The sequence below is a fragment of the Furipterus horrens genome, unplaced genomic scaffold, assembly GCF_987537825.1.
Source record: "Furipterus horrens unplaced genomic scaffold, mFurHor1.1.pri manual_scaffold_15, whole genome shotgun sequence".
Lineage (NCBI taxonomy): Eukaryota > Metazoa > Chordata > Mammalia > Chiroptera > Furipteridae > Furipterus > Furipterus horrens.
Window position 1 is genome coordinate 13,231,511 of NW_028327185.1, and position 26,870 is coordinate 13,258,380.

The following is a 26,870-nucleotide window of genomic DNA, read 5'->3' on the forward strand; positions in this document are numbered from 1 at the left end:
TCAATCCACAGGGCTTTGTTACGGGAGGAGCTGTCAATGTGTCTGCCCGTTTGCAGCTGTGCTGTGGCTTTAGCTTGCTTAACATTATGCTGCTTTTTAGACTTGACAGAAGGGATTTTTTTTTTTTAATTTTATTATTAAGGCAAAGCAGCCTTGTAGCGAAATGGTTTAAGCAGCTGCATTGTAGGGAAGCACAAAGAAGTTATTATTGTGTCTGTTCAGGGGGGTAGGACGGAGGGGGAGATACTCGGCTGCTGTTATGCCGATTGTTGACTTGCCATCTGCCAGATAGGGAGAAGAAAAAAATGACAGCTCCAGCAGGGTGTTCAAGAGGTTGTTTGGAGAGACGCATAAACATGTGCAGATGTCGAACTGAATAATGGCTAGAACTTGAGATGGTTTATGATGCGCTGATGTTTGTGCACATACAGAATGAATGTATGTGTGGATTTGGTTAACCAAGGGTACATACTAATTATCATTGTTTTCCTGCATGCCCCCGCTCCCCTCATTTCATTAATTAGTTTAGGGGCTTAATACTTCCTCTTCCTCCTCTTATTCACATCTAGTTTTAGAAAGCAGCAACTTCTTTAAATGGCAATACAAACTTTTCTGTGTTTCCACATGGACCATAGCTGATCTATTCGGTTAATGTTACATGTGAATCGCTAACTGATAACGGGAGAGTCTGATTAGGAGCTCAGGGGAATTGGTACGCTCGTAATGCACACGTTACTGTTTCATACCAGTCCGTATGTAAACTACCATTTGAAACTGAATTGATTTGTTTTATAGCCTGCCACTAGGGGTGAGATAGTACCAAATATGTTCTACTGAGTAATTCCATTATGCTTTGAAATTGGGTGTTACTAGTTGTGAAACAAAGTTATATGGGAACCCAGCCTTCTTGGTTAATATTCCTTTTCTCTTGGTTGTCAGTTCTGTAAATGACAGGCGTGCATTCTTATTGTGGAGTAATGAATTGGTTGTATACTTCCTTCTGATCCATTCTTGGCATTAGGTATTAGAGATTTCATATATCTGTAATGTTTTAAATGCCCTGATAACATTTATTTAGGGTGAATATGTTTATCTAAATATTCATTTTCTTAAATAATTAAGAAGAAATAGGGATGTTAAGTAAATTTCCTCAAAACTTACATATTGGAACAACTCAATTTTTTGTAAAATTTCAAAACCGATCATACTATGATAATATTACTAGAAAATGAAAAGTCCCAATTTTTCTTCCCCTTTTTTTCTTTGCTTTTCTTGTACTATTTGAATTTATATTACAAAAGATATTTGTGGGGAATTAAAGAGTCTTGATTTTGACTGGTGGCAAATTCATGCTTTCCTAAAACATTGGGGGTTTTGTTGCATAATTATTAAGCAAAAGTATCTAAAGTATGATTAAAAGGCAAAAGTACTGACAGAGCTTTGTGTCCAGAGTAACGTCTTTCAGAAAGGGCTGACGGCAGACTCTTGGCTGTTTTCTGCTCTTCCTAAAAAGGTGGAGCTCAAATCGGATATTTACAAAAACTTTCTATCTCCCTGGCAATTCTCCCTCAAGTCCCTCTAATCTGTATTTGCTGAAAAGGGGTCGAGAATCATTAGCCAGTTACACTGAGCCTTTCCTTTGTCTCCTATATATTTAGTTTTTTCTTTATAAGGCCACGAATGTGTTCCTATTTTTGTATGTAGAAGTATGTACAAAATCGTCATAGTTTCATAGTCAGTCCCGATGCACCTGCTAAGTTTGGGAGCAAGCTGCGTGCCATTTCCCAATTAGAGGCATTGTGAAGCGGGGCGAGGCTGGTTTGACAGCGGTCAGGGTGTCTGTGAGTGGCCGGACAAAGCCGCGCTGGGGTGAAAGCAGACTTGCAGGCAGCTCTGTGCTTTGTCCATTATATCACAGCACTTCTCATTCCTTCAGAGCTGTTTGCAGAATCTTGTAGGACAGGCATGTGTACATACGAAGGGATTGAAATAGCAAAGACAGAGTGTCTGTGAGGTTACACAGATCAGATTTAATATCACTTAATTCAGAGGAGTGACTTTATGAAAGCCTCTTAACCTGTTTAAGTGTCAGTTTCTTTATCTGTTGAAAGAAGGAAACAATAACTGCTATTCAAGGATCTCGCGAGGACTAAGTGAGATAATATATTTAGAATGTCTGGCATGGATGCAATAGTAATCTTTTATTTTGTTAGGTGTGATGTGTAAGTTCGAAGGTCTGAAACTACTGTCAGTGGAGTGTGTGCCTGTAGTGCTCTGACTATTGAAAAGTGAGCATACAGAGTGCTGGAGGCCATTTAAGAGACAGTTGTTTTCTTAGAACCTTGTGTTTAGTGATTTATGATTGTTTCATAAATATGAAGGGAAATACATTGTTTAAAGAATGTAATGGTTTTGGAAGGTATGGTATGACTGTTCCTCAGTAATGCTGATTTTACATTGTCTCCTATAAAAAGACACTTTTCTAGTTAACCACCCCAGCATGAGATGGCACAAATTGTCCTCATTCTTTTAATTCAACGTCAATCTCATTATTTTGGAGTGACGTTTTCTCTGTTATGGCCAATACCTAAGCTCTATTTGGATCATAATTATTTCTAAAGTAAGATTTTGGAACACGTTGCAGTTAATAGATAACGATTCTGGTGAATGTTATCTGTTAACTAAAAATACTTCATCTGCTGGTGGGGTCTTGAAGCATTGTTTGATCGTCACCACTCTTTATTTTGCAGATGAAGGAACTGATCAAGCTCATATGGGGATGAAAATGCTGGGTTAAGCAGAGGTTTTCTTGAAGAGGAAATGGCTTTGATTGATGTGAGGGAAATCAGTAAATTCAGTACAGGGAGGCTAATGCCCACACAGATGGAGGTGGTTCTTTAAGGTTTTTCTTTTAAAATTGTCTCTGCCAGACATCCTCTCTTTACTAAAGATTAATAACTGGATGCAGGGCCAAGGGACGTTGAACCTGGGAGAGGAGCCTGACCCGGTTTCTAAGAGTGGACACAGGCCTGGATATAGTGACTAAGGACTTCTGCTTTGGTTTTGAAGAATTGGTTATACTAAAAAAATAAACCTCAATTTGAATGCTATACAATACAAGGGTATTTCAGTGTTTAATAGCACATGGTAAGGGATGCCAGTGTTTATGTACAGATAGTTAAGTGTTATCGTCTAGTTTTTTTTTTCTTTCTTTAATATTGGTATGTTTACCAAAAACAACTCATATTACCAAAAAAGTGGACGTATCCCATAGTCTGTGAGAAGTTGTATCACCGATTAGGATGGAACTATTTAACAATGAGGACAGTTTCACATGTGAATGAAAGTGTACTTGGTGTATTTTCAAGGTACTTCAAAAAAAAAGTTAGGAACTTCTAGCTTTAATGGTATATACATGTATTTGAATTGTGCCTCAGAAAAATCCTGCATGAATAGTAATTTTTAAAAATATTGGCCAGTAAGTTGAAAACAGAAGAGTATTTCACTGTCTGACATATTCTTTAAGGCATCTTGCTAAATGTTTTGGCTTAAAATTTTTAATGTGTTGTAGTTTCAAGAAAATCTGATTAAAGATGTTGGTAAACTTGGTAGCACTTCTTAGAACAGAAGATGATTAAGATACAAAGGCAGAAATGCAGAAACCGTGAAGTTCGGGTATTTTTTTGGCTAGGAAGCCACTTATTTGTTTGAGACTGCAACACAGCGTCAGAGTTCATGATTTCATACTTCTAAGTGAAAGCGCCTAGAACAGCAGCTGTTGCTTCCTGGCATGTTTCTGAAGAGAGAGTTAGACTTAAGTACATATATTTGTTATAGAAGGAATTTTACGAAGTGACCTTCTCTGCATTTGCATTACGTTTTACTGACTCTTGGGAGATAGCTCTGTGTATTTTTTTTTTTTTTTTAGTAAAATAGGAGTTAGAATTTTATCAACATATTTTTCTTTGCTGTTAAAATTCTCTATGGTAGAATATAACTTAAAAAGAATAAAATTGTTTTATTCCAGAGGCACGTATTTTAAAAACCTAGTTTATTCACACTTATGCCAGGAATGGAGTAGTTCCTTAGTGGAGAGTTACACCTTAAGTTATAGAAGCAAAGACTTTTCTTAAACGTAAATATAAATTCTAAATAGAAGCACATTTCTACTAAATGAAAATCATGTGTCGGGAGAGCTTACTGTGTAAAAGTAAATTTTGTTATTTACCTGCTGGTAATAATTTTGATCCACCTTGAGTAGGTCACTCACTGTAAGACAGCTCTGTTTTTCAGCCTGGGTTTACCTTGGGGAGGGGGGTGTTGTAGTTTAGACTCACATAGTCATGAATGAACTTATACATAAGATTCTGACGTGAGATTAGCACATCTTCTCTTCTTAAATGTCTTTCATGCTCCTGGATTATATAGGGTTAGTTAGTCAGTGTTTTTGTACATACTGAAAAAGCCTTTGCCAAGTGAACGAATGCTAGAAAACTTTCTTCTTACTTTTGTGAAGTAAGTACCTTTTGGGGAAAAGGAACAAAACACTCGTTGCCCATTCCATTAGATTCTAGAAACTAAACAGATAATCCTTATGCTTTGTAAAGATTTTTACAGTTTTAAATCAGCCTGAGAAGTAAGTGGGTGCTTTGATTGTAGGTCACCAATTTGTCATTTGTATTATATTTTTTAAGAAATGAGGGATTTGTAACAAATGAGCGTGTTGGCAGGTTAAGAAGAAACCCTGATCACCTATATTCTGGGGCTGAATGCTGATGTCTTTAAATTACTTCATCTTTACTGAAAGGTTTGTACGTTTTGATGTTCTGCAATTTTTACACAAATTTTTCTACAGAAACCATTATAGTAGGAACTTAACCAAATACACAGTACAGAATCACTTGTGATTTTTAAAAAAAATTTCATTGTGTTTTAAATGACTTTCATGATATCAAGGCTTCAAGTCATTTTCCTTCACGATGCCTTGGTTTTAAAGAAAAACCTACCTTTCAAACTTAAGGAACAGTTGAAAACAAGCATTATTATCTGTAGATGTGTGGATAATGACCAGGGAAGGAATACTTATGCAGAATGAGCAGATATATCCCTTTCAGGTTTAAAAAAAAAAATCATTTGATTAGAATGGTAGGTAAGATGGTTTTCTGAAATCTCTCTATGTGTTAGGTAACACTGCCCTCACAGGGCCGAGGTAAGTAAATTCATTTTTAGTGTAAGAAGCAGCTTTTTTGCTACTTATCTGATCTATTTGTTTGTTTTGGGAGGGAAGAAATGGACTTCTTTAAATTGAACAGGGTTTCATCGATGATTCAATTTTTTAAAAACCTGTTCTCTTAAAAATGCTAGATATATTTGTACACTTCAATTTGATAACAGCATTTAAGCACATTTAGTTCTTTCCTAAGAAAATGGTACCAGATGTCAAATTAGATCGGTTTACAAAAAGGATAAGAAAATTACCTAGGAAACTTAAGATTATTTTACTTGTGTGTATTTTACTTTTTATCCCTTTGATAACAGATATTCTGGCATTCAAAATTATTTGAACTGTAGTTCTGAATATATAGTAGCATTCCCTGAAATGGAAGCATTATATTCCCTTCCGTTTTATGAACTTAAACATAATCACATGTTTAAAATACAATATAAATCAAGAATAAGTTACTTCAAAGAATATATAATTTTTAAGTATAAATATACTAGAAGTTGAAATGTACCATTATTCCTAAACATTTTTAAAAGCCTAACATTTATGTGTGGTTTAACATCTCTGAATTCGGAGTATTTGAGATTATTTAACTTTGGTTGCACATAAATGGTATGTAATTCATTATCAGCAATAATGGAGGATGAAAATACAGCATTAGCAAAGTGAATAACAAAACTTAGTGTTCTATCCAGCAAAAAAACCCACCCCCCAAATAAAACTGTGAGTGTTTGGACAAATGAAATTAATTAATTTTATTTTATTTCAAATACTCGACTTATTTTTGTGTAGTTTAATATGTTTCATGTATTAGGCACTCATTAAATTATTTTTGATTGGCCATATTTTAAGATGTTTATTTATTTAACAGATGATTGCATAAGGCTTACTGTGAGCTAGATGTCCCATGTGCTTTACAAATATTAATTTATGTCTTTTTCATTGTTACTGCCCCCATTTTCCAGAAGAGGAAGCTGAGGCACACAACTAGTGAGGGGCAGTGTTGGCATTTGAACTCTGACCTCAGAGTTGTGTTCCCAACCCTTGTAAGGTATAACGAGGTCTGTTTGGGAAAAGTCCAGCCATTGTTAATATAAGGAGAATGGTTTCCGTGACATCGATGTAACCTGGCAGCCAAGGAGGGTGGACTGGAACGCGCATGCGTGAACAATGACGACTTCGCTGTGCTAGTCAGTGGGGGTGGTAGACACTGTTGAACGAGTATGCGTACTGTGTGGCTGTCACATTCAAAACGACTGAGTGAATAGAGCAAAGAATCTGTATCGAATTTTGCGTTAAGCTCGAACACTCCTCCCCAGAAGGCATTCGGACGGTTCAGAGGCCGCAGCTGTGGGCACCTGGTGACCGGCAGCTTCATCACGACAACACGCCACTCACTGCATCACATCTTGTGCGGTTGTTTGGTGACTACTCAAATGACCCAGGTGACTCAGGTTTGGCACCCTGTGACTTCTGGCTTTTCCCAAAACTAAAATCACCTTTGAAAGGGAAGAGATTTCAGACCATTGATGAGATTCAGGAAAATACAACGGGGCAGCTGATGGCGATTGGGAGAACTGTGTGAGGTCCCAAGGTGCCTACTGTGAAGGGGACTGAGGTGTCCTGTCCTATGTTTCTTGTATCCTGTATCTTCAATAAATGTCTCTGTTTGTCATAGTACATGGCTGGATGCCTTCTGGACAGACCTTTCGTTCTGAGAGCTTGAGCAGGGTAGCAGAGTAGGATTCTGTTGATGTCAGCAGATCTCTTTTCAGATCTCAACCTTGTCCTGGCCTAGTTCCGGTGTCCGGCACTTCAGTGTGGCTGTCTGTCTAAAGTTGGGGCACTAGCACCATCCTCTGCATGAGCTGTGAGGGTCTCGCGTGGGGAAGTGTGGCTCGGTAGGGTCCTTCCTCTGTGCTCACTTCTTCTTTTCTCCATTCGTACGCTGTGCAGTGTCTCTGTGAGTATATTGCCGAGGAAACACGAGGAGAGGAGTCCACAGGTTCACCTTCAGAACATCCGTGTGTATGGCTTGATGCAGTGTCATTTTTGGGTCCCCTGCCGCTGAAAATTTATCTAGGAGACACTCCACTGGCGAGAGTCTGTTCTGTCTTGTTGAGTTTTATTCTGTGGAGCAGTGATTTTAATGGGGGGGTGGGAAGGTTGCATCACCTGAGGGCTTTTCCAGGAAGCATAGGCCCCCTTTGATGCGCCAGCCCTGCAGCCTCTCTGCCAGATCCCGTCACTGCCACAGGGCGACACTAGTATTGTGCATCCTGCCCACTAGGTGTGTCGCACACCTGCTGCTCTGCCCTAGGTGCCGAGAGGCATGGCAGGTAGGTTTGGTTATGGACTCTTCGCTTCCATATCTGATATCTGTTAAGACATTTTACTATAGTGTATCGATAACACAGGATACTAATTACACTGATTTATCTAGACTATGGTGTGCTGAGAAGGAAAATATTTACAGGAAGGAAGCTGTAAATTTTCTAATGCAATTATCTTTTAAAATCGGTTCAGTTCTTTGAAATAGTCTCAAAATCTATCGCTACTCTGTTAAAATAGTGTGGGAATGGCTGTGTGTTTAATGCAGTGTGTAGAGCGGAGACTTTGCTGTAATGTGCAAAGCAGATGAAAAAGAAGGCTCTGCTTTCCCAATCTACAAGGGCGTAAATGTAAGCAAAATAATAATTTAGCTCACATTTAACCCAGCAGGAAGCTGAGTACAGATTGGGTAATTCTCCACAACATATCTGCAGTTCTGTAAACTAATCTCACGGTTTATCTTCGGTAAGTTGCCAAGATGCAATTTTTCTGTTGGCTGGTTTGTATGGGTGCATTGTTCTCTCTCTCTCTCTCTCTCTCTCTCTCTCTCTCTCTCTCTCTCCTCCCCCCATCCACTCCCCCGTCTCTCTCTCTTCCTTCCTCTCTCCCACCCCGATTACTTTTCTCTCACAGTAAAACTTAATACTCTATTAGGATGTTCAGTGTTTAAAAAAATAAGTAACGTATTTTTGGTTTAAAGTGCAGTGTTTCTAAAAACAAAGGGAACCAGGGTTTGATTGACTAATTTACAGAGTACCAAGAAACGAATCTCAGAATGCTTAAGGATAGAGGGTAATTGTGCAGTTTTCTGGATAACAGCAGAAAATTATAAAGGAGATAAAGTCCTGCCACGCCAGCCGTTCTGAGATCCTGCAGAAGCTGGCATTCTAGCATCTTGTGTTCAGTGTGCAGGTACTTTTCCCTTCCTTGCTTCAGCTTCAAAGTAAACCATGGACCCCAGCCTTTCTTAGGAAGTAGATATGAAAACTATTCTTAATATAAAAATGACAAGTTCATGCATTATGCAGTGGAAGCAAAATGTCTTGACTATAATATACTGTTCAAAATAATCACGACGGAGCATATGTGATAACGCATAGGAATGCGGGTACATCTGGAAAGTTTTTAAGGCATCTTGGAAGCACAATGCGAAATCACCAAAATTGTAAACACCTTCCATCTGGCCAGTTGCAGGGGTAACATTGACCAGCGCAGAGCAGACAAATCTCTCCGTGACCTTATGCGATGGACAGCCTGGGGGAAATCATAAAGATTTGAGTGTTTTGCAGTGGGACCTCTTTAATCAATACGGTGTAGAAAATCATGAGAGCAAGACAAGCATGGGCAGCACCCCGCGACTTGACAGGCTGAGGTGTGTTGTATGTTATGCTAGATGAAAGCAGCATTATAAACTATGTTGCCACGTCCCGCCTGTACCGTCTGAGGCTTCAAAGACGAGTATGTGCAGTGCCTCATCTTTCATGAAACATTGAAGGACCTCCTGTTGGTACCCCTCCTGTTCCTCAGCCCACAGCACGGCATCGAATAGCCTTTCCCATTGCTCAGCCTTTTCTCAAGGCACGTAAGATGCTATTTGGAAATGCCATCCCTCAGTATGACTCCCTGGATCACTAAGAATAACTAAAAAAGTGGGAGAAATGTTCATTTTGAATTTTAACCACTCAGATCAGCTCTATTCTCGCCGCTACCCCGCCACACCTAAAGCTCCCTGCGGGCAGGTCCCACGCCTGCTTGGATCGTGCATTGCTGCCTCCTTAGGGCTTGTGCATGTTCTGACTATTTTGAATGAATGAATCTATTAGAAGCCTGTCTCTCCCAATTCTAAAACAGAAATGTTTACAGAACCTTATTTTTACTTCCATGATCGTCTCTGGGCAGTACCTTGACCCAAGAGCAGGAGTCTGTGACGCCAGAGGCACGTTTGGCCGCCGTCGGCCATTTTTGCAGTCAGTGCCCATCCAAGGCTGATGACGGTTGGCCCGAGAGGTGGTACTGCTGGTGCCATCGAGTTCAATGCTTTCATGTTGCCCAAGGGCAAGGAAAGGACACTCTCGAAAGGGCTTAATAAAAGGAGAATGATCACCTAAAAATTTAGGTTTGCAGGAGCTGGAAAACCTGATCAACATACATTTTAAGCAACAGCAATATGCAAAAGTGCTTTCCTTTTTAAAAAAAGTTACAGTTCAGATTGTCCCTGTGCAACTGAGAAATTATTATGCTCTCTCGTCGCAATGTAGATAATAGAAATAATTCTTTAGCATTATTTTCGAGACATATGGAAAAGAGGATGATGGTAATTTAGCAAGAAACATATTTCTTCTACTCCCTGAGAGACGTTCATAGGGCTTTTTCTTAGAACTAATTGGAATATGGTATCATGATCCACTATATAAAAATGTAACAGGCGATTTCAAAGATTGCAAATGTTTTATTTTGTTTATCGTGTATTTCTTGCATAACTATATTTTGCTTCAGGATATTTAAGATATAGCATACTATTATGAATATATTCATATATTATATATTCAGTATTTGTTTATGGTGCTAATACTTATTTATGAGAATCCACTAGTGGATAAATATTCTGCTGTATTTTTTTAGGTAGTTCATCTGTGTAAATTTAGTTGGTATCTGTCCACAGCAACTAAATATTTACTACATTGTGAACCATGAAATCAAATAGCTTTTATACTGAAATTAACATTAAACCTTTTTTATTTTAGGTAAAAATTGACCCATGAAGATATTTACTTAAGACTAATGATTTCTTAAAGTCATATAAATTAATTTTTACTAAAAGCTGCCATTTGCATTTGATTTAACGTTCTTTGGAAATTATTAAAATAATTAAGAGAGACCTGAGACTTCTGCTCTGATATCATACCTCTATCTTTAAAAAGAAGTAAAAGTAAGAAATTAGTACTGTGTTTTGCTATTGGGCAGCCTTTTCATTTTGTTAGGATTCAAGTTTTATATATCCGACACTGACTAATGACATGTTTTTTGCTGATTGAGTAAATATATAACTGATTGTTGCCTGTTGCCTCATTTATGTAAATACTCCTGAGTAATGTGTGTTTGGAGATGGACTATAAATGATATGACCATGTGGTAACTCCATTTTGAATTTTTTGAGTCCCCCCCATGCTGTTTCCCGTAGTGGCTGTACCAGTTTACATTCCCACTTGTTCTCCACAACTTGTCTAGTACGTACCACTTGTCTTTTTGATAAGAGCCATTCTAACAGGTGTGAGATGGTAGCCCATTGTAATTTTGATTTGCATTTTCCTAATAGCTAATGTATCATAGAAGTGTACACTTGAAATCTGTATAATTTTATTAACCAATGTCACCCCGGTAAATTTAATTAAAAAAGTACAAATGTGATTCTCAGTAAAGTGTTAATGAAATAAGGTCTGTAGTATATGAGGATTAATTTAGGTTGAACATTATGAAATAAAAATATAATTTGAAATTAGGTGAACAGTAGGAAGTGAGCACTGCAAATTTTGTTGGCTAACCCTCAGCTGAATGTATATCATCCCTAATAAAGATGATCTATTTGAATATTCTATTGAAATTTCAAGGTGAAAAGTGAGTATGAATTTAAACTCATACCATCTCTGAGGCGGTTATTAAAAATTAAACCTGAGAGCCAAAGTATTTCACTTAAGTGGGGAAATCAAGAATATCTTCAGTGGCCAACATATTTATTCAAAAACAAAACCACTGAGATTTTTATTGTCTTGGTATTTTTCTTGGTATAATATATTGTATCTCAGGGATGCATAATTTATGTTAAAGAATATTTTGACAACTAGAAGTCCTACTATATACCATAAAAAATATATTAAATTTCCAAAGATTTGTTTATTAAGAAAAGATATGAGTTTTATGTGGTGATGTTTTGTGTCTTCCATTTGAGCATATAACTACTTAATGGCTGATAGGACATTATTCTTAAAAATGAAAAGTTGATTTTTTAAAAAAATTTTACATTTCTTGAATAAGTATATTTAGTACTTTTATAAAATAAGAACTTGTGTTATTCTGTTTTTTCTCCTTTCAAAAATTTTTAATTAATTGGTTTTAATTTTTATCTTTGGTATATTATTAACTATTATTATTTAGCTCAACAGACTAACAGCATCTTATACCAACATAAATCTGTTATTGTTTTACTATAGCATTTAAAATCTAAACATTTGATCACTAATTAGAGAATTAATACCTAAATTTTATATAGGAATACATAAAACAGAAAAATAATAAGTACAGTCAAGAAAGGAACTATTTTATTTTTTAAATGAGAACTGTGAGTTTAACATTCTGGTTTATAAACTTGACATGTGTTCCTTAACATTAGGCCATACTTATTCAGTAAAACAAAGTGAGGAGGGACATCATGTTTTCCTTTTTTTCTCCCTGTAATTTTCTTTTATGTGCTCATACACTTGTGGGGACAATGTTTACACACACATCCTCCTTTTATTCATTAAGTAAATTATGGAACATCTATCAAGTCGTCAGCAGTAGGTTGAGCACTTGAAGCTTATTACAGTAAGGAAAAGAATCAACAGTATTTCCTGCCAATGGGGAAAATCGAGTTTTCAGGCAAAAATTTAAATGTTGGAGAACACATCTGCCAACGTGAGCCTGATAGCTTCCCAGGGCTTCCTTTTCTGATGAGAAGTGCACGGATAATGAATGTGATTATATAATGAAACATGTCAATATTTGGAAGGTCATTGGACCGTGTTTTCTAAAAGACCAATGTGTAGTGTTACAAAATCATACATAGTGTAAAAAATTGATTCAATGTGTCTGTAGACCAGTGGCTTTTCACATAACAGTGCAGAAAGTTCATTGATAATGGTTTCCAGTTCCACACTGCAATTAATCTTTTTTAAAACTACCACTTGTCAAATGCTGGTGTAGTATCAAAGAAAGAAATCCATAACTATCTGAATACTTTCTCCTTTTCCAGCTATTATCTGTCTGAGCTAGATTTCCCCCCTGTATTTCAATGAAAATATCATACTACCACAGATTGAATGCGGAAGTAGATATGAATCTGGCTATCTTCTTTTAAGCCAAACATTTAAAGAGATTTGCCAAAATGTAAAGCAGTTCTGCTCTTCTCACTAATTTTTTTGTTTTAGAAAATATAATTTTCTTTATAAAAATATTTGTTACATGTAATGACTTTATTTTTAAAAGAGGTAATAAAAGACTTTTTCAGTTTCTAATACAGTGAACATTATAGATGTCATCTACATAAACAAAAAATTTGGATGGTTCTCCGTAATATTTATGGGTACAAAGAGACCTAAGATGAGAAGTGTGAGAATTTCTGATTCAGAAGAAGGCTTCCATGTTGCAATATATTGATACAGTTGGGTGAGATGATGGAGGAGCTTGCATTTTATGCTAAAAGACTTGTACTTTTCAATCAAGAGTAAGGAGTCAGCATTTTTGAGCAGAGAAGCAATGTGAGTAAGCTGGAGGTAACAGCCGAGTTGGGGTAAGAGCCAGGGGATGAGTGGAGGGGACAGCAGGCACATGCATTATTAGCAGGAGGGCTGACAGGAAGGCGTTTGGTTCCATTGAAGTTGGGCTTCCTCAATAAGAGAGACTTGTGATGGCACTACTGACCTAGCCTCTGATAGGCTAAGGTAAGGGAGCAGTCAGAAGTCAGGTCTGAGCTCAGCTAACTGGGGTCAAGAGAAGCTGATTCGTAGGGAAAGTTGAACTGCTTCCAAATTTTTCTACTGCGATCAAGGCTTTGAGGTTGAATAACCAGGTAGAAGTATCCAGTAAAGAACTGAACATCGAGACCAGGTAGCCTTCCAGCTCTTGTGGCCCCATCGAGCACCTCTGTTGCTCAAAACGATGAAGAGTTCTTTATGATATAAGAAGATGGTGATCTGGTTGCTAAAATTTTACATCTTGGTAGCTAGATGGTAGCTTATCTCAAAATCTGCTAAATATGTTGACTGTTGTGTGTTTGGTTCTGTACCATGGGCGCTTGTAGTTACTAAGTTTGTGTGTGTGTGTGTGACTATGTATGTAGTTTGCAAGCTCTGTTAGCCCCCAGCTCTATCGTTTCCTTGACTTATTGACAGTGTGGTACAGAAAGTTCTTTTCTATGTAGAACAACAAAATGTTGTTTAAACAAGTTATGACCAAGATTTAACAATGAATATAGATTCTCTTCCCTTTTCATAAAAGTGGCACAATTACTCAGTGGCACATGGAAGAGAAACATCTATTTCACATCCCCTCTTACGATAAGTGTTTTTCATAGAAATTCCTCTGTACTGTGTGGATGATTTACCAAGGCTTTTTAAAATGACTGAAAACATGCTCTTAACAGCCATCTGATAAAATGAAAAACTGAACAAAATGTGTACTCGGATGATTGATTCTCTCAAGAAATAATGGTGCAAATGAGTTATCAAAGTGTGAAATCATTAAAAACAAAACATGTTTGGGTTTTTATTGAATCTTAATTACAGGCTTATGTATTTTCTTTTGTAAGCTAAGTTAAAAGAAAATTGCCTAACTAAAATTTTGGAGGCCAGTGTTGTAGGACATATATTGTACCATAATTTATTTTTCACATAAAAGCTGCTCTTCATTTTTTCCCCTTAGCATTAACATGCATGCTTTCCTCATATAGGAGAATATATAAAAAACTGGAGGCCAAGATATTTCCTTTTGAAGACAGATGGTTCATTCATAGGATATAAAGAGAAGCCTCAAGATGTGGATTTACCTTATCCCCTCAACAACTTTTCAGTGGCAAGTAAGTTAATTATAATTGTTGATTCACCTTGTGTATATCTATGTGCGTGACCTTATGTGTCAGATATCTCAATATTTGAATTTAATAGAGGAATTTTCAGCTGTGATAGGCTTTCAATTCCTTAGCGTAGAGATGGTCAGTAATATGTGGCCTTATATCATGAATTGTTTAATATTTTTTATAGTTAGTACTTGAATGTGATTATTGTAATTCCCTAAATATATACTTCAGATTTTTCTTTACAAAATGTAAACAAAGCTCTTTGAACTTGGTTGCTGGACTGAGCGTGGTTTGAAGATGTGGCGGTCCTCGGTGCCTTCCTGAGCAGTTTCCTGTCATAATCTTAGTTACCTCTCCCGATGAGTGTGTGATGAAAAACAAGGGACTTCCGTTGGAAATCATTTGCAGGGGAGATTTTATGTTTGTACTTAACAGCTTTCATCCTTACAAATATAAAAAAAAATGTTTGTCATTTAAACTTATTTAGAAATTATGTATTTGCTTGAACATACCACAGAGTAAACTGAAAGGCAGTGATGATGATAATGACAACAGTTATTATTATTAATTTCAAAGTAAAGCCTTTTAAGTTAAAATAAACCTGCCTAATATCTCAAGTCCGTACCATTGGGATAAAAACCTTTAACTGGACACAGTCTTAATTTTGGTTTTGATTGTACGTTGTTATCTGTTAGCCACGTTTGGAAAAGATATGAGGGAAGATTGAAGCAGAAGGAAATAATAAAAAATATAGTAAAATAGTAACAACAGAAAATCCAAGATTGCAAAAGTCCTTGAATGTTATAAAGGTTATTTTACCATTTATATGGAGTCTCAGCCTTTTTTATGGATACTATCTTTTAATTTTTTTTGAAGAGTAAGATAAAGCACTAAACCAAAGGATTTGTGAGATCGTTTGAATGATAAAGATACTAACTTCAAAACAAAAAAAGTGAGAGTATTTATATGTATGGATTAGTTAAGGAAATTATTTTTCCCACCCAAAGGCTCATTAGATACTTACAGATTTCTTTCAGTAGAAAATTATTTTTTAAGTCCTATTGTCAATTGAAATAATATCTTGTATTTTGTGTTGATGTAACATGTGTTCATTTTGAAGATCTTCTGGGCAAGTATTTGCTTTAAAGTGATAGGAATTGGCTTTTAAAACCTTAGTGGTCTAGGTCATTATGTCCTACCTACAGCTAATATAGTTTCTTAGTTTCTCTGTTTCACTAGTGGTTGCTATTGGTTTGTCTGACATAATTTATAAAAGTATAGAACTCCTGTATCTGCTGATCAAAATGCAGCATTTTTTGACCTTATGAAATTTCACACCCCACCAAATTTTAAAGACACGCTGTATGTCACAATCTGCCAACATCTGCTCCCACACTTGCACTGGCAGAGGCTGAAATAAATGCTGTGCTCTTGGGGAGAGATCCTGGTTAGTGACTGACAGTCAGCTCATCCTCGAGATACGTATTAGCCGACATCTGTACTCTTCCTTGTGTAGCCGCGCAGTTGTAGGTGGTTGACGCAAGCTCACAAGTAAAGTTGTGGAGCAGCGTCTCAGCTTTCAGAAGTGTATTAACATGGATCTTGCACTAGATATACTATTTTTAATTAGTTATTCTTAAACCTTGTTTTGTTGCGATCTTAAATCTTTTAAATAATATTAATCGGGTAAATAGTGTGTTAAAGTGGGCACTGGTTGAATTTCAAATTCCAGCTTTGCCATAAACTACGAGTATGGCCTTGGGTGAGTCATTCTCTGAAACTCAGGTCTTTTATTTGTTCATCAGAATAGTGAAAACACTCAGGTGTGATGAATTTGTAAGGCCCATTTTGTCCCAACATTCTGGGATTCTGGGCGGGGGAAATTGAGCAGGTCCTTGAAGTGTGAATAGGAGTTAAACAAATTAAAATGGAGGAGAAGGATATTCTAGGTGGAGGGGGGGGTGTGACAAAAATGTTTTTATGAGACGTTAAAAGAAAGACCAGTTGGAACAAGAGAGGGTTACGTCACCAATGGTTTCTCTACTTCTCAGTCGCTGTTAGCATATGAAAAAGAGACTAGTTTACAACACATTTCTTAGGTTTATTGGGAAATGTTGTATATACATATATTCCATCGATAGCTGCAATATGAGTCTCTTGTTTTTCCTGATAATTAAAGATGTTACTTAGATTTCATCTATGTGGGCTTTAATGGAATTTTATGAAAATAGGCTTTTTGGCCATATGAAAAAATAAAGTGAGAACTGGAAGGGATTTAGAATCGATCTTTTCAATCTTCATTAAATTTCAGGTCCCTTTCTTTAGAATCCACTTCTATTTAATACGTTCTCCAACGGCCACTTAATTTCTCAGACTAGCAAACATTGTTCAGTTCTTCCTTTCATTGAGTTACATCTGGGCTGCATTTAACACTGGTGACCCCCCCTTCCTTCCTGGGATGATTTCTCTCATCATCTCCTCCTTCTGGAATGCCTCTTTCTCCTGGTTTTCTTCCTCTGCTTATTGCATGTATCTTGGTGTCTAACTGGGTTCTGGCCAAGGACTTTTCTCATGTGATACCCTCGCCCTCGGTGGCCGCCTTCACTTAAAAAAAAAAAAAAAAAGATATCATTTATTTTTAGAGAGAGAGAAAGGGAGGGAGAAAGAGAGGGAGAGAAACATCAGTGTGTGGTAACCTCTTGCGCACACCCAACTGGTGACCTGACTGGCAACACAGGCATATGCCCTGACTGGGAATCGAACTGCCAACTCTTTGGTTCGCGGATCGGTGCTCAATCACTGAGTCACACCAGCCAGGGCCGCCCTCACTTTTAAGGTTTCAGTTACCACCTATCTGCAGCTCACTCCCACGCTTACATATCTCAGGGCAAGCCTTTCTCCTGAGCAGCAGTTTACTGTAGGCACCGATATCTGGGTATCTCTACCCAGATTATTCTTGGCACTCAGCATATACTAAGCTGAACACAAGATAATTGTATCAGTTTTTCCCCCTGTGTTCAGTATCTCATTTCTATCTTGAGCAGAAAGAATCCATTCCATGACTTTTCTCCCCCTCACATCTGCCCTCCACTTCCGATTTATTTCTAGTCCTGATTTTGCTTCTTATTTCTTGAACTTATGTCCTTTCCTGTGATTACCCTAAAACAAGCCCTCACCATCTCGCCTGTAGATCCTTAACTAGATGCTTTGCCTCTGGGCTCTGCCACCTGTAACACTTCTTCCCATGACTGCCAGAGTGTTCTTTCTACAATTAAATCCTAAGGATGACGATCCCCTGTGAAAGCCCCACCCTGGGTCTTCATTGCCTGCTGGGTAAAACCCAGCTTCCTGAATACGTCACACAAGGGGCTCCTCACCCCGGCCTCTGCCTTCAGCTCCCGCTGTGCCGGTGTCTGTGTGGTTATGCTTGGGCGGTACAGAGCTGCTGGTCACCGTCTGCACGCAGGCTGTGCTGCTGTTCTACTGCGCCTTCGTGTGCGTGGTTCTCTCGGGCTGGAACGCCCGCTTCTCTTCGCCTGAATCGTTTGTTTTTCGTTCTGTAAGACTTTTTTCAGATTTAAATTTCCAGCCTAAGTCCTTCCTGAGGACTCTTGTTCTTGTGCCAGTCTCACCTGCCAACCTGGGAGTTACTCGAGGGGAAAGAGCCTGGTGGTGGTTATCTTATATCTCCTAGTGCCCACATGTTAGGGCTTGACAACTATTTTTATTTATTTATTTAAAGAACTTATTTAGTTGTAGAGAGAGGGGAAGGGAGAGAGAAGATGGGAGAAAAAGAGGGAGAGAAACATCGATGTGCAAGACATAAATCTATCAGTTGCCTCTCCCATGTCCCCAACTGGGGACCTGGCCTGCAACCCAGGCCTGTACCCTGACTGGGAATCGAACTGGCAACCCTTCAGCTCACAGGCCAGCACTCAATCCATTGAGCCATACCAGCCAGGGCAATAACAACTACTTTTAAAAGAATATCTAAAAACATCTAGTCCATATTTTTCACCTTTTAGATGAGAAAAATGAAGCCTTTAGAAATTCAATGATCTTTTTTAAGGTTGTTTTACTAGATAGTAGTAGTTAAGTATCAAATCTCTGAACTGTTATTTAAAAATGTTATTCCTCTCCCCAACCACATTCTGTGACATTTTACCTAGATTAAGAGCCTTGAGATTTGATTTTGGGTGGGAGTTCTAACACATACATAAATGGTTAGATATTCTCTGTCATGCATAATTTTCCAAGCCCTATAAAATGTAGATAATAACATTTGACCTTCATCCTTTGGGTAGATCAAATGTGAACTGTATGTAAAGGTGCCCTCTAAATATAGTGGCATAGAAATGTAAATAAAAATATTTTTAAAAAGCAATGTGCATCTGTACTCAGAATTGTGGTTTGGTACATTGCTAATTATAGATTGATATTATCTTTGCACAGGAAATAGTACATTTTGATTGAAAAATAACGTAGGATTCACACAAGCATTGTTGCAAAACTGTATTCAAAGGTACTTTGAGCAGGATAGTTTGTCTACCCAGTAGTCATGGTCTTTAACATGTTGACAGTTACTGGTCCAACTCAAAAGCAGAAACAGTTCCTCAACAGAGAACTGGAACATTTGTCCGTATGTCCTGGGGCCCAACCTTCTTGCTGTCAGTGAGGAGAAGGGAGAAGTGCCTGGCTGTGCCCACAGAAGTACCACCTAGAATTCTGCTTTATTTTGTGTTGCAAATATTGGCTCACTCTGACGATATCACTTTCCCTCCTGAAGTCTTTCTGCAATTCCTTTTAAAAAAACATAGGTTGGTCTGCATTTCTTAGGCCAGTTTAAAAAGTGCAGTGAAACGTTTACTCATTAACCTATTTTTCTTTTTCTTTTTGAAAGAAAGTAAGGGACTTGTGGGGCTTAAACCTACCAAAAAACATCCTTACCTCTGAATAAATATTAGACTCAGAGATTATATACATGAAGGCAAATATATTGATTCCTACTAATGCTTGCACTGGGGCTGTTCATGGGGAGAGAAGAATAGCATAAGACATGATTCAATCGAGAAAGACAACCTTTGAATCTAGAATGACCTGATGCTATATAAATACAAAGGATTTTGAGAGATCAGAATAACTCAGTTCCAAGGGTTTATCAATCATTAGAATCATACTAAATACTAAAAGGAGTATTAAATACAAGTTTTGTATGGAGGAATTTGTCATTGACTCTGGAAGGCATCCACATAGAACATGTAGCTGTGGGTAGGCAAATCACATTAATTGCCAAAATGAACTTTATAAAGAATAAATGCTGCAGAAGTTGAAAGATTAGGGGAAGGTAAGCGAGGGCGAATAGCTAAGAATTTATTCATGAGCTGAGGTTGGCACAAGCCAGCTTTGTCCGACGTTGGAAGGAGGATGTTCTCAGTGAGGTCAGCAACATGTGCAGACATATGAAGTGTGTGATGAAGGAGTAACCTGTTCAGTGAACGGAGTAGGCCGTGTCCTAGACGAGTAGAGAATTTGTGGTAGGAAAATAAGTTGAGAGGAGGTATATTTTAATCAGATTGTGAAAGGTCTTGAGTACCAGTCGGATGTGTTTAATGTCCACTTGCTGGAAACCACTGGAGGCTCTGAGCATTAGGTGTCCAGATGAGTATTTGATTTTAAGAAAAGAATGTGTCCGGTTATATTGTGCAGTAGAAGGGATGCACCCACAAATAGTTCTCTTTCCTCCATGAGTCAGTCCGTCAGCAGGGTATTGTCTTGTTTTCCTTCCTTTCCAATCACGCTGCTTCCATGCTAGCTGGGTTCTTTGTTAGCACCCCTTCCTGGATTGTTCCGATAGTCTCCTGATTGATCTCCTGCCCTCACATAGTCTCTCTGGAGTGTTCGGAAGCAATGCATAGATTCATTTAGTTCATCTTCCAATAAAGTCCTATGCAAATACCATCTCCTTGCTCATAAAAATCTTAAATTTTCTCTATTTTTTACAAGAGGAAGATGAATTATTATTTTTTGATGTATTATATGTCAATGGTTAAACACTTGCCAAACTCACAATTATGCTTATACTCCATGTGTATTCAGTATTCCTTTTTTTCCTTCTATTATTAGGTAATGTTCCACACATTTTCTGTTTGATATACATTATTACATTCTCTTAGGCCCAGCGACATAGAATTCCTAACCCTGTTTTGTGTTAAGTGATTTTTAGACCATGTTATATACTTAATCATTTAAAGATTTGATGTTCCTCTTTCCCTGTTCCCCCAATTATGACCAGATTTTAGGCAAACAGAAAGTTATGTCTGGTACCAGCACATCTCATTGTAAGAAACAGATGTCTTACATAAAGTTTCACCATAAAGTGAATTACCCTGAATTTAATTTAATTTACCTCCTATCCTTTATTTTTATAGTTGGTATTTTATTTATATATTTGCAAAATTTAACCCATAATCAAATTTTAGAGTGGGGAATGGAGAAAACATCTTCAAAGATCACTTTAAAAGGACATAGTTTCTGAAAAATGACAGGGGGTAGTAATGCCACATTGAGCCGCATACTTCCTTCCTCTCGTTCATATCACACTCCGATTTGACAGCTTCTCCTCTTCCCTCCTTGTTTCTACCGCACACAACAAGCCCACAAAAGAGAACGCACACACTCCCATGTTAATGGACGGGATTGTAGTAGTTTGCTCTGGAGTTCCACATTGAGCTCCTGGGTGGGAGAGCAACCCTCTGCACCGCTGAAAGGTTTCATCAGCTCTGCATCATGTATAAGTACCAGTTAATGTGTGTATCACCTGAGTTTCCTATTCTTCAGCTGATTATTTTCTGCTTCCTTGGTTATAACACTCTGGATGAGCTGCTCAGATTTCCCTGGCAGCCGCGTCTTCCCCAGCGTCTTTCCTGTTCTCTCACCCTTTTTCCTGATTAACTCTGAAGCCCATTTGTTTAGTTGCAGTTTTTACCTTCTTGGCTCCATTCATCAGAATGTCAATTATTATGGGGCTTATTATAGAATCAAGGGCAATGATAAACTCCTAGAACATAATGACTGTGTATGCTCATTTTAAAAATTGCCTTTCACGTTTATTACAAGATCTAGTATTCTGGAAGATCATCGAACTTGGCATCAGAAGACCTGAGTTTGAGTCAGTACTGCTTGACTAGCTGTGTGACCTTGGGCAAATCACATAACTTCTCTGACCTTCATTTTCCTCATTTTTAAACATGAGGTTAAGAATACCAACTGCTTCTCAGGGTTATGGTGAGGATTAAATGAGATGATATATGTGAAAACACTTTGTAAATTATACAGTGCTGTGCAAATACAAATATGATAAAAGCTGCTCAGTAATATTTGCTCATTGAGTTAAATGGCAGCCATTCTTCCCTCTCTGGCTAAGTTACACGGATGGAGGGGAAACTACTCTATTGTTGTTGTTATTTATTTGCTTATTTTTATTTTTTTCTTACAGACCATGACACGTTTTAAGTAGAACCTATTTACATCACTCTCTGGCAGTGAGGCCAGCTGCTATTGCTTGGGTCAGGGGAAAAATGCCAGTTTTATTTAATGCCTAGGACTTTGATCGGTAGGGGCTGGTCCTTCTACCTAAACACACAGCAGAGGCCCCGGCAAGACCAAGCCCTCTTGTCCCTCTCCTCCAGCCCTTTGTCCCTTCCTCCCGTCTCCTCCTCCTCCTCTCCCACCTGCCTCTCCCGACCCACTCAGTACCTAAGGTCGGCGGTTCACATATCATTATCCAAAGATACTTAAGGAACACCCAACAGGTAATTATTTTCGCAGAGTTATTCTTAAATACTTTGACCTCTGACTCCTTCCCTGTCCTCCTTTCCCGGTCACCCCAAACAACAGCCTCACACACTTGCTCTGATTTGAAGTTTCCTGCCTTGTGTGCATATGCTGTAAACTAACACAATTTGGAAACGGAGGCCTTATCACCAATAAATGAATAAATGTGACCATATCTATAGGATATCTGAATTCCAAGGAATATTTGGAGAGTTTTTATTACTGAGGATTTATTGTGTTCTCAGCGTTGTACCAGGTTCTGAGGGAAAACAGAAGGAAGGAAGCCCGCCTTTCTTTGAAAGTTACTCCCTGCCAGACCATTTCCCTGGTGCTAACCCATTTAACCTTCAGTGCAGCCTGGACGTGGGTGTTATGTGCTCCAAAGAGACCGAGTGAGGGGATGGGACCTGCTTTAGGCCACTTACCTGACAACTGGCAGAGCCAGAGTTAAGAGCAGATACCAGCCATGAAGCCCATGTTCATTTCATTAATCCACAGAAACATGATGTAACCCCTGGCTTTGACGAATTGATCCTCTAGTAGCAAAAATCTGCCACCAACCCTGGGAATTGGTACTTTGAGCTGTTTTATGGTTCAGTTCTGAAGTAAGTTTATAATTAATATATACAGTAAGAGTGTAGGAAAGGGAGATCCCATTAAGGACTAGATCATCAAGAAAAACTACTGGAAATTGAGTTTTAGAGAAATGTAAGATTTCAAAAGATGAGGTACATTTCAGGTAACAGGAATAGCATTAATTGAACTTAAGCTGAATCTCTTATTGTTGCTGAATTTAAATCCTCATGTATGAATGAAAACTCCAGATGGTACGTTATTTCTTTAATCCCTGGATGGAGTGAGCAACATTGGAGGAGGAAAAAGAGTCAATGTGGCCCTTGAAATATTCAGCAGAATGTCGTGTCAGACAGTTTCCTCGGGTCACAGTTCGGTACTCTGTCCCCTGGTAGCTCACCCGGCATTTTATGTGCAGTTTTTATAGGGACAGCAATTATTTGTCTTCCTTCCTCATAGAATATAAAACAGATTTACTGATGCAAATACACACTCCACTTGAAAACCCCATCTTAAAGGCGATATTATTTTCTTTAGCTATAAAGATTTCTTACAAAGAGTACAGTGTGTCCTTATCTATTGATTTAAAGCAAATCTGAGGACGTTTTTGTAGGAGAGGTGAGGCGGTGGCCCGGGGGGGAGGGTAGGGGGAGTGTGGGCAGTCGTGGGGGGAGGACCACCCCCAGCCTGTGTGCAGTGAGCAGCTGTGGTGGGTTTGTCACATAACTTTTCACATTAAGTTAATTACTAACAGGTCACTACAGCTTAGCTTTATGGGTAAAAATGTACTGATTGTATAACACTACCCAACAGCAGCCAGCCTGGGATGCTCAGGACCCTTGTGCTGTTCCAAGGTCCTTCTCGTTTTGTGTTATTACTATTCCAGCCTGTTCCTTCATGACGTCCTTCCACATCTGACAGGCAAAATTCTGTTTGCACACCTTTCTGACTGTACTCATTGACTGACAGTTCATTTTTATTAAGTTAAATGTAGATACACATCTGATTTATTTGTCTACTTTTTGTTTTCTGAAAGGTGGAAGGTGGTGTAATTTTTAAAATTGTAAATTAAAAATGATTACATGCTCATCATATTTGGTGCTTTAATCCCGCCTTCCTTATAATTAATATGAGAGAAATTAAGAGGGATTTAAGAAACAGAGGAAGAAAATTGACATTTTAAGAGCCTACTTTATACGAGGTGCTTTATTTATATGATTACATTTTTTGACAACAAAAACAACATGAAATAAATATTACCTTAAAAAACAGAATAGAGAATTACACTAAGAGCTAGAAAGACTGAGTAGCACCTGCTTGAATGTATTTAATCATATAAAGGGTTCAGAGATGACAACTCTCTTCAAATACTGTTTAGTCAGCACCCGCACAAATGTCATGGGATGCCGAGTGTTAGATGCAGTAGATCAAATGGCAGACTCCTGCTGTTCTCCAGGGGGCCGTTTCTGTCCCAGTGATACGCTGTAGCAGAGGGGCAAGCGTGCAGGTGGTGGCCAGGTGACCGATTAGCTGATAGAAGTCTCTCGCGTAATATTGGGTCAGTCGCTTAACCACCTGGGACTCGGTAGAGTTTTGCCGTTTGTAGCATGAGGGAGTTACAGTGAGGGGTCTCTGAAGTTCTTCTGAAATGCCATGATTTGCCTGTCACCAGCAGATAATTGCTTGAGACATGAAGTCTATCGAGAATCAATAATAATAATTACCATTTGTAGAGCACCTGTGTGCTTGTGCCCCTTACCTACATACGGTTACCCCTCTAATGTTTTGCAGGGTTCATCATATCTGGGTGATGGCAGGGGAAGCAAGGCTCATGGGGTTTGCCAGCGGTCAGGTACCCCGTAAGCGATGCAGCTCTAAGCGAAACCCACAGCTTTCAGGTTTCCAGGCCAGTGCGTTCCCCACACCCCCGCTCAGCTAAAGCATCTCAGGCGCCTTAGTTAGAGTCTAGAGGCAGGGGTTCTCTGGGGGTCAGAGGTGTGGCCTCTAGACCAGTTTATGTCATGGATCCAGCCTTGCCATTCTCACCTACAACATGAATATGTATTTCAGAGCTTCTAGATCATCTGGAGCTTAAAGTAGAGGATTCACGAGTGTGTGAAGATTTCAGCCTTGTTCTTCTAATGGTATCACACAAGGCATAGGAGAAACACTCATTTTTAGTGGTAGAATCCTCTGGATATTTAGTATGAATTCTGTGGTCATTGCATTTTTAACAAATTAGACTCGAGGGGCACACGTTTGGTTGACCTCTTTGCAGTTACACACCAAATCCCAGCCTTTCTGTTTTTCCCCTGCATCTTTATGCTGATCCAAAAGCATTTGTTATATTTTGAGTAAAGTTAAATGAAGCCCAAGGCCACAGTTGGGGGAAGGACCTTTAAGCCTTGGAAGTTAGGAAGACACAGGGGCACTCTTTGGGGATGGAAATAATACACAATCAAGCAGATGCTAATGAAAAAATGAAACGCAGGGGAAGGGAAAAGAGGCTGGGGTGCCTCTTTCAAAGTTCTGCAGCCGAGAGTACATGGCCCCTTGATTACAGTCATGTCTCTGCACTATAATAAGGTCTTTCACTGCAAGTGCAGCTTTTTCATTCAGTTGTTTTGTGCTCTGCTTCCTGTCACTAATTGTCGCCACAATAGGCTCCCAACGATGAGGTCTCAGTGTCCTTTTGGACCAATTTGTCATTGTCTTTCTCCCTCCCCCCCTCCAACCCATGCACTCAGAATCTATTACTTTGGTTGCATTTTTAGACATTTTCTATGTTTTAAAATGGCAGTGCTTTCGAAATATGCCAGAATAGTTCATGATAATTGAACCATCCAACCAGCAACAGTGTTTGCGTCCAAAAGCACACTAAGAAGGCTTCGCTCTCTAGAGGATACTCTTAGAAAGGAATTAAAAATAAACACACAATGCTCCTTTTATAGAATTATTTCGTAGGCACTGTTTCCTTTGGCCTGTGGAAGGAGGATACTTTGTTGAAATACTTGTGTTATTTGCAGATTGACTACCTCGTAAATTCTTGGGCAATCTGTGCCTTTAGGAAGTTACATTTTTCCTACTAATGGCTATTCTTATAGTTTTATTGTGTCTAAAGAATCAACACGCTCTCTTAGACTGATAAGCCCAAGCAAGTTCTTGTATCAGCCTTCAGGCAACGGGCGTCACACATTAACTCATGTCAGGTTTTTCACAGTTCAGCCAATAAATATTTCACGTGTGTTTTCAACCTTGTACCCATGATCTCATTGGCAGGTATTTTTCAAATGTAATTCCTGTAAATAAAAGCTGAAACAGTATGTATCATCTAGAACTTCCCCTATCTTATAATCATATCATCAAAGTGTATTGTTGTTTTTAAATGTAATATTCTTATAGGTGGCAGTTATTTTTAATACATGAATAGTACACACGAAGTTCAGTCCCTTTTCTTTGGGGGAAACTACTTCAGTATTCTATATGTCACCTGTTTCTATCAATTTAATTGCAAAAACATAGAAAGGGAAGCATATAAAGCTTGTTATAAAGAAATAAACCTTTACTTCCTCTCTTGTAAGCAGCTAACCCTCCTAAAACAGCTTGTGACATACTAAGGAGAGATAAGAATTTAGAGCTAGAAAACCTGGCTTAGAGGTTCACTTTTATAACTTTAATGACGTGATGATTTCGAACAAGTGGCTTAAAGTTAGACAGTTTCTATTTTCTTATTTGTGAAAGAGAAATGATGAAAGCACATTAGAACTTTATTGGGAGGATCAGTGAAAAAGAATACACAAAAAATCTTAATATTCTGGAGAATCACCTGATAGTATGCTAAAATAATGATTTAGTTGTAATTATTTAAGAAGAATAAATTTTGGAAAAAATATAATGGAATGTAAAGTTTCTCTACTGACCTAAATTGGCAAAAGTATTAGGACTTTTTTATTGTGCTCTGAATGAGCTGATTATTCCAAAGCATGTTCTTTATTTAGCTTGCAAATCATCAGTCAAACCAGATTTTAAAATGAAGTGTTTTGTACTAAAGACCGAGAGACCCCTTTATGGCTGTGGTTG

At 38.3% G+C, this 26,870-nt stretch overlaps 1 protein-coding gene across 1 annotated transcript in view; it reads left to right on the plus strand.

The window, feature by feature from the left end:
- Nucleotides 1-26,870, plus strand: part of AKT3 (AKT serine/threonine kinase 3) — a 190,633-nt gene that overhangs the window by 93,666 nt on the left and 70,097 nt on the right. Inside the window, exon 3 of the mRNA XM_090263249.1 lies at nt 14,259-14,384. Coding sequence (XP_090119375.1) covers nt 14,259-14,384 — 126 coding nt within the window. The remainder of the gene's footprint in view (nt 1-14,258; nt 14,385-26,870) is intronic.